This window comes from Anser anser (genome assembly GCF_964211835.1).
Source record: "Anser anser genome assembly, chromosome: 2".
Taxonomy (NCBI): domain Eukaryota; kingdom Metazoa; phylum Chordata; class Aves; order Anseriformes; family Anatidae; genus Anser; species Anser anser.
Window position 1 is genome coordinate 123,269,457 of NC_139721.1, and position 15,499 is coordinate 123,284,955.

At 38.1% G+C, this 15,499-nt stretch overlaps 1 protein-coding gene across 11 annotated transcripts in view; it reads left to right on the plus strand.

Annotated features, from left to right (window-relative positions):
* ZNF385D (zinc finger protein 385D) overlaps nt 1-15,499 on the plus strand; it is a 436,921-nt gene that overhangs the window by 327,268 nt on the left and 94,154 nt on the right. For 10 of the 11 annotated variants that reach the window (XM_083825066.1, XM_083825069.1, XM_083825067.1 and 7 more), the window contains one exon: nt 14,679-14,789. In XM_083825066.1, the coding sequence (XP_083681192.1) occupies nt 14,679-14,789 (111 nt within the window). The remainder of the gene's footprint in view (nt 1-14,678; nt 14,790-15,499) is intronic. The other variant, XM_083825063.1, reaches the window with a different exon arrangement.

The following is a 15,499-nucleotide window of genomic DNA, read 5'->3' on the forward strand; positions in this document are numbered from 1 at the left end:
CCCGGACATATCCTGGAAACACAACACGGCACAGAGAAAGCAGTCTAGGAGGTTTCTGGAGAGCGTGGGAGATAGCTTCCTGACGCAGCTGGTCAGTGAACCTACCAGGGGTGGTGCCCCGCTAGACCTTCTCTTCACAAACAGAGAAGGACTGGTGGGAGATGTGGTGGTCGGAAGCTGTCTGGGGCAGAGTGACCACGAAATGGTAGAGTTCTCTATTCTTGGCGAGGCCAGGAAGGGGACCAGTAAAACTGCTGTCTTGGACTTCCGGAGGGCTGACTTTGAGCTGCTCAGGACGCTGGTTGGCCGAGTCCCTTGGGAGGCGGTTCTGAAGGGCAGAGGAGTCCAGGAAGGCTGGGCGCTCCTCAAGAAGGAAATCGTGATGGCACAGGAGCGGTCCGTCCCCACGTGCCCAAAGATGAGCCGGCGTGGAAGAAGACCGGCCTGGCTCAACAGAGAGTTGCAGCTGGAGCTTAGCAGAAAAAAGAGGGTTTATAATCTTTGGAAAAAAGGGCGGGCCACTGAGGAGGACTACAAGGATGTAGCGAGGCTGTGCAGGGAGAAAATTAGAAAGGCCAAAGCTCATCTGGAGCTCAATCTGGCTACTGCCGTTAAAGACAACAAAAAATCCTTTTACAAATACATCAACGCGAAACGGAGGACTAGGGAGAATCTCCATCCTTTACTGGATGCGAGGGGAAACCTAGTTACTAAGGATGAGGAAAAGGCTGAGGTGCTTAATGCCGCCTTTGCCTCAGTCTTTAGCGGCAATACCGATTGTTCTCCGGACACCCAGTGCCCTGAGCTGGTGGAAGGGGATGGGGAGCAGGATGTGGCCTTCGCTATCCATGAGGAAATGGTTGGTGACCTACTACGGAGCTTGGATGTGCGCAAGTCGATGGGGCCGGATGGGATCCACCCAAGGGTACTGAGAGAACTGGCGGAGGAGCTGGCCGAGCCGCTTTCCATCATTTATCGGCAGTCCTGGCTATCGGGGGAGGTCCCGGTTGACTGGCGGCTAGCCAATGTGACGCCCATCTATAAGAAGGGCCGGAGGGCAGACCCGGGGAACTATAGGCCTGTCAGTTTGACCTCAGTGCCAGGGAAGCTCATGGAGCAGATTATCTTGAGGGTCATCACGCGGCACTTGCAGGGCAAGCAGGCGATCAGGCCCAGTCAGCATGGGTTTATGAAAGGCAGGTCCTGCTTGACGAACCTGATCTCCTTCTATGACCAAGTGACGCGCTTGGTGGATGAGGGAAAGGCTGTGGACGTGGTCTACCTTGACCTCAGTAAGGCTTTTGACACCGTTCCCCACAACATTCTCCTCAAGAAACTGGCTGCTCGGGGCTTGGACTGGCGTACGCTTCGCTGGGTTAGAAACTGGCTGGATGGCCGGGCCCAGAGAGTTGTGGTGAATGGAGTCAAATCTGGTTGGAGGCCGGTCACTAGTGGAGTCCCCCAGGGCTCGGTACTGGGGCCGGTCCTCTTTAATATCTTTATTGATGATCTGGATGAGGGCGTCCAGTGCACCCTCAGTAAGTTTGCAGATGACACCAAGCTAAGTGCGTGTGTCGATCTGCTCGAGGGCAGGAAGGCTCTGCAGGAGGATCTGGATAGGCTGGAGCGATGGGCTGAGGTCAACTGCATGAAGTTCAACAAGGCCAAGTGCCGGGTCCTGCACCTGGGCTGCAACAACCCCAAGCAGAGCTACAGGCTGGGAGATGAGTGGCTGGAAAGCTGCCTGGCCGAGAAGGACCTGGGAGTATTGGTGGATAGTCGGCTGAATATGAGCCAGCAGTGTGCTCAGGTGGCCAAGAAGGCCAACGGCATCCTGGCCTGTATAAGAAGCAGTGTGGCCAGCAGGTCGAGGGAAGTGATTGTGCCCCTGTACTCGGCTCTGGTGAGGCCGCACCTCGAGTACTGTGTTCAGTTTTGGGCCCCTCGCTACAAGAAGGACATGGACGTGCTCGAGCGAGTCCAGAGAAGGGCGACCAAGCTGGTGAGGGGTCTGGAGAACAAGTCTTACGAGGAGCGGCTGAGGGAGCTGGGATTGTTCAGCCTGGAGAAGAGGAGGCTCAGGGGCGACCTCATCGCTCTCTACAGTTACCTGAAAGGAGGCTGTAGAGAGGTGGGGGTTGGTCTATTCTCCCACGTGCCTAGTGACAGGACGAGGGGGAATGGGCTAAAGTTGCGACAGGGGAGTTTTAGGTTGGATGTTAGGAAGTACTTCTTTACCGAAAGGGTTATTAAGCATTGGAACGGGCTGCCCAGGGAGGTGGTGGAGTCACCATCCCTGGAGGTCTTTAAAAGACGTTTAGATGTAGAGCTTAGGGATATGGTTTAGTGGAGTACTTAGTGTTAGGTCGGAGGTTGGACTCGATGATCTTGAGGTCTCTTCCAACCTAGAGAAATCTGTGAATCTGTGAATCTGTGAAATGCACACTGCTAATATTTCGTCTTTTCCCAAATGATGTAAAAACATGGTGAGAATTATTTATTGTATCACATTTCAGAGACAGGTACAAAGGGATTAAAGCACTTCAAATAATGAATGAGCCATAACTATATTCTCCACAGCTGTTCAGGGTGCTCTGCATCACACTAATGATTCAGTCACTAAGACTGACAGGAGTAAAAATGAACCTCAGTGGCAATCTGTAGAGAATTACTGAAAAAGTAAAGCCACAATGTGGGCACCCAATACAGGAATAAGTTTTTTCTGTTCATCAAAAGGAAGCATAATTTTTGGTTTTATACAATCATTTATTTGGAGAAAATGTGAGTTTTCAACAGTTAGGGAGGAAGGTCAATAATGTTATAATCACTGTTTTAAATTCTTTCCTTTCTGTCTTTGGCTACTTTCTTTCTCCTTCAGAGACTGAAGCAAAAGTCAGATTGTCTTGATTTTGCAGTTACCAATACCTTATTAAAATGCAAGCCAGCAAACAATCAGACCTTCTGACCACCTATTTTCTCGTGTTCCTGTGAGCCTGTTCAGCTAGTACTGAAGTCTAATGTTATTTACACATACATACTTTACTTACTTACCTACATAGTTACTAAGCACAGAAAGGTTTATTTTCATTGGTATATAAGCTCTGAAATATATCAAGAGAATTTACTCCTTGTTTTCATTTTCCTTTTTCCTATTTCTTTCTATCTTAGTTGAAGTGAGTTTCCTGAGCTTCCTCATCCTGGTTCAGTTGAGTGAGTTTCCTCATCCTGGTTCAAAAATTCAGGCAGGATATAGAACTAATGATATTATGGAGGAAGTAAGCATGTTGGTGAATTCTCTTATGGACCATAATCTATGAGCTGAGGAATGTCAAAATATTTTTCTATGTAAGGAGATATAATGCTCTTAGTAATCTGTATGAGGGCTGTGAATACAGCTGTGCACACTGTTTACTCTTATACAGAACCACTACCTATTATAAGGGTATATGGTGTTACATATGCCAACTATAGCACTTTCATACTGTATTATAATCTATACTATATTATTATACTATACACTTTCATAACTGTAGCAGTTCTAATATGTGACGTTTGGAGACAAGTATTTTTCTTTATTGAGTGCTGGTAATTAAATTAATTTAAATAAAATTTTCTTGAGTCTTAAGTTTTATGTCTTTGAATCTCCTGAAGAAAGACAGCAGAACATTTCTTCTGAGAGAAAAGATTGGATTGGAGATGATGCTTTATGTACTTTTTTTTTAGTTTTGACCTAAAAGTGTTTAAAAAAAAAAAAAAAAGGCTTGTGGTCAAATAATTATACCAGCAAACGTCTACACTTGCACCTGAAGTGAAATCTACCTATCGGATTTTGAGGAAAGACTGACATCCATTTAAGAACCAGGAGAGAAATTCAATAATTTTCTCATTACTCTGTAGTAAAGTGTTGTCAGAGACTTAGTACCTAAATGAGCAGAACAGCTTTGTTAAATGTTTCAACTGAAATGTTGAAGTGGTTTCTCTGAAATGGTTATAAAAAGAGAATCTGGAAAAGAAAAAAAAAATCCCTCTCCAAGATTCAACTACTGAATTTTAGCCTTTGCTTCATGAAAATATTTGCTCACTCTTCCTGAAATGATTCTGTCTCCACAACATTTTTTCCTCATATTGTGCAAGGTATGGATTAAATGGTGCATTGGCATCTCTTTTAGTCTCATATTCTATGGATCTACAAGTATGGCTTAGGAGCTATAACTTCTCCCAGTGTTATATCGTACCTCAGTTACAAAACCAGGTTTTGAAATGTTTTGAAATGTTCTAAAAGTATGGATTTGATGGAGTATTTTTATGATCTTAGAAGATCTTGGCTTGGGCTTTTTCAGGTAAGTATGTATATTTTTAAACATTCTAATTACACCCTACAGTGTAGTTCTTTATGGTTTCTTTGGAATCATTGGAATAAACATGATTAAAAAAAAATTTTTTTTTTTAAAAACAGGCTAAAAAGTATAGCAGTATAATCAGGCAGGCTGTATTGCAGAATTATTTTCCCACTCCTTAAACATGTCTTTACACAGTCATTTCTTTGAAATACATGTAGTTGTTTGTAGTGGCTTCTTTGGACTCTCATCTATCTGTGAGGAATTCCTTCTTTCAGAGCTCAATTTTGTAGAAGTAAAGGATTAAGTGCCTCTCTGCCAGTTCTCTGTCTGGCACACATTCTGCTTTTGTTTTTGTTGTGATTAGGAAGACCCACTCTTATTAAATACCAATTATAACATTTGGTCCATTTTTCTGAAATTCATTCACATATGAATGATCTGATTGGGAATTTGTTGTGTAACCCTCATTATGCCTGTCAACCTTTTGTTCCAAGCTCTTTTCTTAAGCACAAAACGTAAAAATGCCCTTTGCTTCTTTTTAGTTTGTTCTCTTTTCATGCACTTGTTTTTGCTTTGTTCCTGGTTGAAGCTAGGAAAATAAATGGCATTTGTGAACCTTAGGTTTTCATCTTTATTTGTATCTTTAGAGAGAGTAAAATATTCCTGTCTTCATGTATCAAGAAACTGTTTTGGTTTTAATCATATTTTTACTATCTGCCAGTGCTCATGTTGGTGAGGAATTGGAAAGAAACAAGCCACCCCTTTTCTTTCCTACTGTTTTTGTAATGTCTACTAGAAATTGAGTGAATTATTCTCTCACATTCAAGGTGGTCTGTTTCACGTTAGTCTGCTCTTTTGCTGCAATTGTATTGAACATTGTTCACCAAAGAATTGAGCAATATGACAAACATGCCACATTTGTCACCCTTTCATCTTTCCTCCTTTGGGAGAATTTTTTTTAGGCTTGTTAGAAATTTGTGTGTTGTTTAGATCAGCATGGGGGAATAAACATGGTTTTGTAATTCAGAAGATTATTATCCATAGTGTTCTTTTTTTTTTTTTTTTGTTAAAGAAACTGGAGAACATGTTTTGAATGACATGGGACTGAAGAAAAAGGAAGGGCCAACCCATGCCAAAAAAAAAAAAAAAAAAGTTGAATACCACCCTGGAGAGTCATGAGTCCAACTTGCACTTTGAAGGCTGCATTTAGAGCTGTGTAGCACCTTCGTAGATGAGTCCGAAGTCAGGAACTGTGCAGTGACCATATGAAAGGCAATATAATAAGGTGTATTAAATTGGGTAACTGGAATTAATGCCCTCCTTTGTCCATCATTTCTGGGGAATACCATCTTTTATCTAGCTAAAATTTTGAAAATAAGTTAATTATACTTGCAAAGTACTCACATTCTGTGTCAGTGAAGACTGTAGGAGAACCAGTGAATAGGCAAAAAGGTGCGTTTGTTGATGAGAAACTCAATGTGAGCCAGCATAATGCACTTGCAGCCCAGAAAGTCAACAGTATCCTGGGACACATCAAAAGAAGTGTGGCCAGCAGGGTGAGGGAGGTGGTTGTCCATCTCTGCTCTGCTCTTGTGAGACCCCACCTGGAGCACTGCGTTCACGTCTGGGGCAACCAGCAGATGAAGGACATGGACCTATTAGAACAGGTCCCAAGAAGGGCCATGAGGATGATCAAAGGGCTGGAGCACCTCTTCTTTGAAGACAGGCGGAGGAAGTTGGGGTTGTTCAGCCTGGAGAAGAGAACGCTCCATGAAGACTTTATAGCAGTCTTCTGGTACATAAAGGGGGTCTACAGGAAAGCTGAGGAGGGACTCTTTGTCAGGGGGTGGAGTGATAGGACAAGGGGGAATGTCTTTAAACTAAAAAGGATAGATTTAGATGAGATATTAGGAAGAAATTCTTTACTTTGAGAGTGGTGAGGCACTGGAACAGGTTGCCTGGAGAATCTGTGTATGCCCCACATGTGTGATGTGGTGTCCCTGACTATGGCAGGGGGGTTGGAACTAGGTGATCTTTTAAGGTCCCTTCCAACTCAAACCATTCTATGATTTTATGATAATTCCCAATAAGAGCAGGACTTGTGTTTTATGCAGTGAATGAGGTCTAGGGCCATTCATTGAACCACTTGAAGAAAACAAAACCTTGAACAGTTGCTTGTTAAGTGAACAATATCCGTCTTATGGACAGAACAAAGGATCTTTCAGGAAAAATATGTGGACATATCTTAAAAATGTATATTCATAAAGATGTTAAATTAAGTCATTTCCTGTTTTTAAGGGCTTGATTTGCAAATTCACTGGTTTTTTTTAGCAGTGTGTTTCTGTATTTAACACACATACACGTACATACAGAGATTTGTTCCAGTTTGACAGTCTTTCACATGTTGTTTAGTGTTTGATTAGCATAATCACTGTGTGATTATTTCTCACTAGCCTTAGCGTATGCAAATTCTTGTCTTTTGACTGACAACCATTATTAGACAATCAGAGTATATGGATTTGCATAATCTCTGTGTGGTTACAGTATTTCTGCACAATGCCACTGTGAATGCAAATCCTTTTGCTCTGACTGGTTTCTCTATATTAAAGCGGTTTGCCAGAAATGCTGCTGCCACCTCAGCACCTCATTGCCAAGCGGAAAGTCCACAAGAAAAAAATAACAAAAAGGAAAGCAAGGGAGGAATACTAGGCTCACATCAGAAATGTGACTAGACAACTGCTACCATTAAAAAGATTAATTTTAAAAAAAAATAGAAAGAAAAAAAATCCTTACATTCATACAAGATTTCAACAAGAGAATAAAAAGAGGACTTTGGAAATTCATCCTGAAGTCCTATTCAAATTACATAAACAAGTTACATTATGAAGCGACTTCAGGTTTCTGTGTTTCGGTTTTTTTTTTGCTTGTTTGTTTGTTTGATTTGTTGTTGTTTGTTTTTGTTGTGTTTTGTTTTTTTTAGAAAAGTAGTTCTTCAGAAACTATTGCACATTATTAAAATTGTTACACTATAATTATTAAAATTATTTTACATTTAACTAGGTTGAGTGTTATTTCTGGTTTATGTATATGAAAAATGCCAGGTTAGTGTTATCCTGTTTCATTGGCAACAGCAGAAATGGTAGACACTAAGAAAAGATGTGTAATGCTGATTTTAATTCTATGCATAATTATTCACCATAATTACTTGGACAATACTGAATAAATTGTATGTAAATGGGTAAACCATGCATGATAGCATATTTAGAACATGTATTTTAACCATTTGATGCTCTATTGTTCTACTTTCACATGAAACCAAAATATTGTTGAACATTCATTTTTGTATTTATCTATACTTGCTAAGCCAGTCCCATCATTCCTTTTGAATTGTTATGTTTGGTTTATAAGATTCTTATTCACAGATTAATGTGATATTGGGGAGAAAAAAAAAAAGAAAGACTGCTAGCACTAACAATAGGATGTATTTTTTATGGAAATACAGAATATTAAATATATGTAGGATCAAATCACTGAGCTATTGTTGAACTGTTCTGTTTGTGATCTGGACATCAGTTTATTAAGAATGTATAAGATAGTTTGTAAGTTACACATCTGACAATTCTGGAAGGTATCCGATACACTTAACGTGAGGTGCACAGATTTTTTCTTTTTTTGAAAATGCACACTAAATAAATACTTTCAAGAGGTCTGAGATGGATATGCATGTGCAGAAATCAACAGTGATGTGTGACACCAAGTGGGTCCTATGCCTCCTGGAAATTTGATCTGTGGCACATACTTTGTCTACCTTGTATATGTGGCTGTTGTAAAATGTAGTATATCTCCCAGAGAAGATGGTGCTACTGCTCAGCTGAACTGTGCCCAAAATATAGAAGTTCAGCAATATAAGGCAGAATTTCTGGCAGATCCCCAAAACATCAATTTCTACATAAATAAAAATATAAAAGCATAATGTAATATAGTAATGTGGCATTTGTAAAACTGATTGGCATGAGTGTAAGGAAAATTATTTGAATTTTTGATGCTGCTAAGATCAGAAAGAAGAAAGAACTACTCAATTGTCAATTGAAAATGGTCAAATTATGTCCAGAGAGCATTTTCATATCAAATAGTCCTCTAACTATAAATGACAGAGACTTAACGTGACTGAGGAGTTGCCTGTAGCTTTAGAAGAAAGACAGAAGAGCATTTAGTAACATGTCACAGTTATAATACAGGAGGCAGTTTTATGTTTGCACTCGTTGGTGTTAAAACTGCATCAATAATGCAGTTTTAAGAATTGGTTAAGTTCATCAGTAAGAGTAAATGATGGAGGATATGTTAGTACTGTGTTCTATTTTACTTGGTAAGGCATTGTGTATAATGTTGTTACACGATTTATACTGTTTCCAATGTTCTCACTAGTTTCACCATTTCTTGGGACTTGAGAATGAATGAAAGGAGCTCTCACAGAGTTACCTTTATTTCTTATGAATTTTACAATTAAGGTCTTCACAGAAGACTCAACTTGCACGTGGAGATATTAATACCTTGCCTGCAAGTGCAATAACATTAATGCAGTAGTTTAACCTAATTTTGGTGCTTATAATTAAATGCGTTTGCAGAAATGCAGACCTACAGTAGGAAACTGTTCTCAGAATATCATTCCTTTAAGTTTATTTTCATTGTAACATAATATTCTATTAATATCTGGATTTTAAGAAGTTCGAAAAGATTGATAGCTGTGTCACTGAATTCACTTACCTATTCGAGTAATGGAGGTCATTCTTTTGGTGGATTTTTTTTTTTTCACCATGCAATTTTAAATTACCACTAGAATGATCTACAGCATTTTTTTATTGAGAGCTTCAAAAACATGACTTGTTTTTCTGCTCACTTAAGTGTAGGATCATAGTGATTTGAGTCAGTCTTTTGCAGATAATTTCTTTGGCTTTGAGGTAAAAATGTTTTCTTACTTATTTGATTTAGACCTACCATGCATGTGTTCTGAACAGGTTTTGGGCATCCACATTATCTTCCTCTTTTGACCTGGATGCTCTTGTGTATAGATGACAGTGCAACTCAGTTAGTTTACTGCTAAGTTCAAGCATTTGAAGTGTATGCGTCAAGCCCCTTGTCTTTTAATACACAATTAAAACAACAACAATCCGCCCCCCCCCCCCCCCCCCTTTTAATGCCTTTTTGGGATTTGAGCTTTTATGGCTCAAATTTGTATTCTTTCTTTTGCAGTTGTTTTATCTTAGGCATGTTTCTGGAATAAAAAGTCATATAACAAAGCCTAATAAAGTCACATATGTTAAAAAAAAATGTTGAAATTCAAGGTGATCTATGCTTGAATTCTAGTTTCCACTGAAAAAAAAATAAATCATTATTTATGGAACTGATATAAAATTTATATTTCCAAAAGGTCAAACGTCTCTGTAGGTAAAATTTACTACCCCGAGTTCTACCTTCTGCAGATATTTAATGGAATTTAATGAAAGGGAGACTTGGCTACAGAAGACCTTCAAGGATAGCTGAATCTGGAAAAGTTGCACAGGCAGGAAGGATAACATGGGATCTCCTGGGTCAAGTTCTTGGTGATTTTGTGGTAAATGTTTCATCCAGAAAGCTTTGTACAACAAAGCTTTTAACTGCAGCCTCCAATATGCTCTATGGTAAGCACAAGAACAAAGAATGGGGTTTAGGTCATTGGGCTTAAAGGTTGAATTTGAAGCAAGCAAGCTAAACCAAATGGGAGTAGTAAGGTCAAAGCTAAGAAAATGGAACAAGAGGCCAAGTTCTGCCATGCCCCCCAGTATAAGACTGGATTTTGCTGAAATATGGTAGGCTTAAACTGAAGATCTTGGGAAGGGATTACAGTATTTGATCAATGAAAGTAAACATTATAATGTTGCTACAAATTTCAGCTTGAATAATTAAAAAAAAAAAAAAGACTATTACTGCTGTATATTTTATATAATGAAAACAAAAATCGGCTGAATGAAATACGAAACCCTCATTAGAATCACAGTCATTGCTCAAGCTAACAGTTACTTTGTGGTTTGCAGAGAACCTTGAACAATGTCTTTTCCCCCGACCATCACCAATGAAAAGTTTGACACAGCTTGTGCTACACAGTAAGAGATACCTAGTACTGGGTAATAGCAAAGCTAAGCACACTGAACACATCAAACACAGAACATCACATCCTCTGTGTGATAAATTGCAATGCAAATAAGTTGGTAAGAGGAAGTAAAGGGACATCTTGCAAACCTTGTTCTTCTGCACAGCTTTGTCAGCTGAATCATAATCTTTTATGTGAATTGTAAGCCTCTCTCTCCTTCACTATCAATGGGAGTGAAGCAAATCAGTTACATCTAAGAAATACAAATGCAGCAATAGAGCACTAGTAACAAGTAAAAAGCAGATTTTATCAAAGTTTATCATGATAACTTTTATTTTGAAAGCAAATACCATTTACATAAGTTGAAATACAATCTATACATGTACTTAATAACATTCAGTGAACATGGAAGAACTTGGAGATTCTCTTAAGTATCTCAGCACTCAATGATTATCTCAGCTACATAATGTTATTTCCCTCTTTATATTTCCCTGCAATCCTTGCTTTCTATTTTCTTTGCAATCAGCTGCTTCTCTTTGTTCCTCTGACTCTCAGCAGGACTCCCCTCTGTCTTCCAACGTCTGTGAGATCTTAGTACTTATCATGCTATCACGTTACCTCTCTCAAATTCCCTGCATAAAACTTTTGGAAGATTATCTGGTGATTTTGGATGGTTATTTGAAATTTATGGATTGGGAGTATTACACAGATGAAATCTCTATGAAAAAAATAACATTCAAATACCACTCCAATATTCAGCCACAACTTTATTAGAATCTGTTCTGTTTTGAAGTTTAAGTCTGCTTTACAGTATCAAAGAGCAGTTGTCAGAGCAAGGATTCTTACTTTGAAGCAGCTTTTCTTAATCAACTTGAAGTCTGTCCAGAACACTTCTTCATATAGAGCCACAAACATAAATCATCCAAGTTCACAGTAAGATCATGTAGCTGTATATCTACAAGTCTGCATCTTTAGAAAGAGAAAAGGAAATGTGCAGACGGATTTCTGTATTAGCAGATAAACAGGAGAAAATCTCTGGAGCAATTAAGAAAGAAACTTCACATTTTTCCATAAGAGGAAAATAAAATTAAATACAGAATCACAGAATCACAGAATCGTCTAGGTTGGAAGAGACCTCCAAGATCATCTAGTCCAACCTCTGCCCTAACACTAACAAGTCCTCCACTAAACCATATCACTAAGGGCTACATCTAAACGTCTTTTAAAGACCTCCAGGGATGGCGACTCAACCACCTCCCTGGGTAGCCCATTCCAATGCCTAACAAAACACATCAACTACCCCACACATTCGTGTTCTTTGTTTGTTTGTTTTTCTTTTTTCTTCCAATTCTGGGAGTTATTTGACTTGTTCTCAATATGTGAGAATCTGTTCCACCAGAAGTCCAGTCCCGTTTGGAACTAGAATTCTTACTGTGAACATAAATAAATCCAGCTAAAAATTTATTTGTTCCAGCTTATGAGACATGGTAATGCCTTTCATATAACACTTAAGGCACTGTTCTGTTGGTACTCTGATTTGAAATGACAGTGACATTTCTGTAGCTTGCTAGCAACCCTGGCATGTTGACATAAGCCGTCCTCCATTAAATAGACACAAGGGCTATAGTAGATAGTTCTTTAATATCTGTGGTGGATATCACTTTTTTCTCTCATACAGAAGCAAAGGACTGATGCATCAAGGGAAGGAGTATAACAGGAAAGAACCAGTTCTGAAAAAGGAAGGAAGATGTAGAAAGACAAGTAATTAAAACCTGCTCAAGGAAACCTATGTCAAGAAAAAAATAGGGGCCTATTATATTCAAAGTCCTAATTATCTGTTACCAAAACATGATAAAAAATTAGTGATAAAAAAAGATCAATAATCTAAAAGAGTACTGTGGTACACATCACCATGTGAGGCATACAAGACTACAGTCAGAAGCCACATTTGAGAATTACTTAATTATACAGCATAGATGCATGTTACAACAGTGTAAGGTCAACTTTTAGTATATCATCTGTTAGGTAATCTGAACTGATGTGTCTTCTTGGAGCTGATCAGTTCATCAGGAAGTTAGGAAGTTAATGTCTACTTCAGTTATCTGGGCCTCAGTGTCACATCCAAAGCACTCAGGGGGAGTAATGAGATTATAGGTCAGATGTTTAAACTTTCTTACCTTATGGCACTTGAGAGAATGTGTCAGAATTTAACATGTTTACACTAAAGTCTAAATTAATAGCATCTCAAAACTGTGGTTAAGAAGGTGAGTCTCTGGATCAGATGTTACACTCGATCAAAGGACGCACAATATATTGCTACTGTGTGTTGACTTATTCATATGTCTAAGCTTGAGGTTTCCATAAGTATTTTAGACCTGCAATGGTGAGAGGAACAGCACGTAAATTTCTTAAAAATTTAGGCTAAATTTCCTAAAAGTTCAGCAGCTGTAAAATAGTGTTGGTTAAGACCAGGTTTTGCTTTAGTGCTGAAAGCATACAGCAAGGTAAAGGTATGCTGGTTCTACTGGCATAAAAAGTCACATCTTGAGGAATGGAGCAGTTGAAGTAAGAACTTCTGTTACTGTTTATGCCTATGTAGTTTTCTTCTTTCTGGTCTGTGCAATAGTATCTTTAGATGTTGGTATTTTTAAAAATTAGGTTACAGAGTAAAATGAGTGTCCAAAGCACAAGGTTGGATCACAGCTAAAGCCTTCATATTATCTTACACAGTATGCTGCAGTATCAAGAGTCAACTTGATATTCTCTGACTTCAGTGATCAGTGTTGTTTTTCGGTTATGTTATAGTGGCGTCCCTAGTTCTAGGGACTTATGCTCATTTGTGATGGTGGTTTTACAAACGGGTGAGATATTTCACTTTTGCATTGAATTGAAGAGGATTTTCAAACTGAACATTTCTTCTAAACCTTTCTATAACATCGCAGTTTCGCTTGTTCCTCCCTCCCTCCTCTCCTTCTCCCCTTCTCTCCTGATCTGAATTTCTTTTCAACAAGAATTAGTTTAAGCCCATGACCTATTTCATACCTTACACTGAACAGATGTCAGATGATGCAACAGGTCTGTAGTGAACTGTTTTAGATTCACTGCAATAGATGCCATGGCTGCCTACCATTACAGCTTCCATGAATCATTGATTACTTTGAGAAAAAGCTGTGATTCTTTATTTATAAAATAAACCTTTGCTAACTGACTCGAGAAAGTAAATCACAGGGACATGAACATAGAAAAGGTGTTTGGCTCTCAAAGCACATATAAAGTATTCTGTCTGAATACTGATTATTGTCAGTTAGACAATTAGATGTATTTGCTTCATCAAATTATGTGAATTTGAATTTTATTACTAAAAAGATAAAATCTATATTTGAATTGGTTAAAGTTGGCATACCAACTTGCTGTAAAGCTGTTGCTAGATTTTAGGAATAGCTGAGATGCTTTTTGTAAAAATGATAAGATTTGGGGAAGCTGATTCAAATTTTCTGCCCAAATAATACTTTTTTTTTTTTTTTTTTAAACAGGATACTGCCAGATCGACTTTCTGGTAGAGGTTTTTTCAGAATAATGCTTTTCATCAGAGTCAAAATTTATCCTTAAGTAGGGTTTATTGAAAAATAAATTGTTTCTTCTAAACGGCTGTGAAAATAATCTTCGGAGGATTTGGATTTTTCATTGGTTGTGTGGAAGGTGTTTTATTGAAAAAGATCATTTATTGGTTCCTGGAAAATTATTATTTTTTTCACAATACTGAGCTATGGTATGTTATTTGGGAATTATTTTTATATAATAGTCCTTCACATTTTCATTGGTTGCTTTGTTAGTAATTTTATATAAAATATTATTGTTTCATTTATTGTACTAGCTTATCTTTGGTATAAAAAAATATAAATTAATAGGTAAATTTATTCAGTGTTCACAGCTTTTAGCTTTTGTCATTAAAGGGAGATTGGTACATGTAGAATACTACTAAGGATACGTGTTTCAAGATAGCTAACGACACTTTTCTTTGTTCCTTTCTGTGTTACCTTTTCATAAAACTGCATGAAGAAGAAATATTAATTTTCAAAGAAAAATAATAATTTTCTGTAGTGTGGAGTATGGTTTGGAATGATGTATTATCTGTTTTGCAACTATAGAAAACATAAAATACAGTGAAACAGCAAATGCTTTTATATTTCTTTCTCTTCTCTCTTTTACAGATGGACCCAATTCAAAAAGCTGTAATAAATCATACATTTGGGGTTCCTCTTCCTCATCGAAGAAAGCAAATCATATCATGCAACATTTGCCAGCTGAGATTTAATTCTGATGTAAGTTGATCATTTTGTATCAGATTAGAAATATGTATTTATCTTTTAGGATGTGCCATGATTTGCATAAATTGAACCTAAATGAAACGTTGTGATTTCAGTTTGTGATTCAGCAGATGAAAAGGCTGTAGGATGCTTCAAATAAACACAATTATTTGATAGTGTTTATACATCAAGCCAGATTTTCCCTGCGGATATATCTCTGCAAGCTCATCAACTTCAGTTGTGCTGCACTGAGTGAAAATAGGAAAACAGATTGATCCATTACTGCTAATAAGGCTGAAATATTTGCTGGGTCCTAATTCTTCTGTCAGTCCCAGATAAAGTTGCCTTTCTTTTCTTCCTGTAAATGTTAGATGTTATTCAGATGTGTTTATCATCCTTGTGGATTTACCTTCCATTTTCTACCCTTACAAAAATATACCTTTTTGGTTAGAATTGTATTTTAATACTCCCATCTTGGCGGTACAATCTTAATAGTAATAATAATAATAGAAGCAGGTAATTTTTGTCTATTGGCTCCTACCCTGCATCCTCTCGTTCCTCCAACAATTAAATAGGGCAATCTGATCTGGAAATGTTCTCTAATATACAGAGGAGACCCGTCCCTTGTAATTACCCAAGGAAACTGTACTGTGGTACTCCTTGCCAAGGAATACCTCTTCTATCACAGAAAAGCCTCTCAGAATTCAACTCCTTTATTTCCTTCT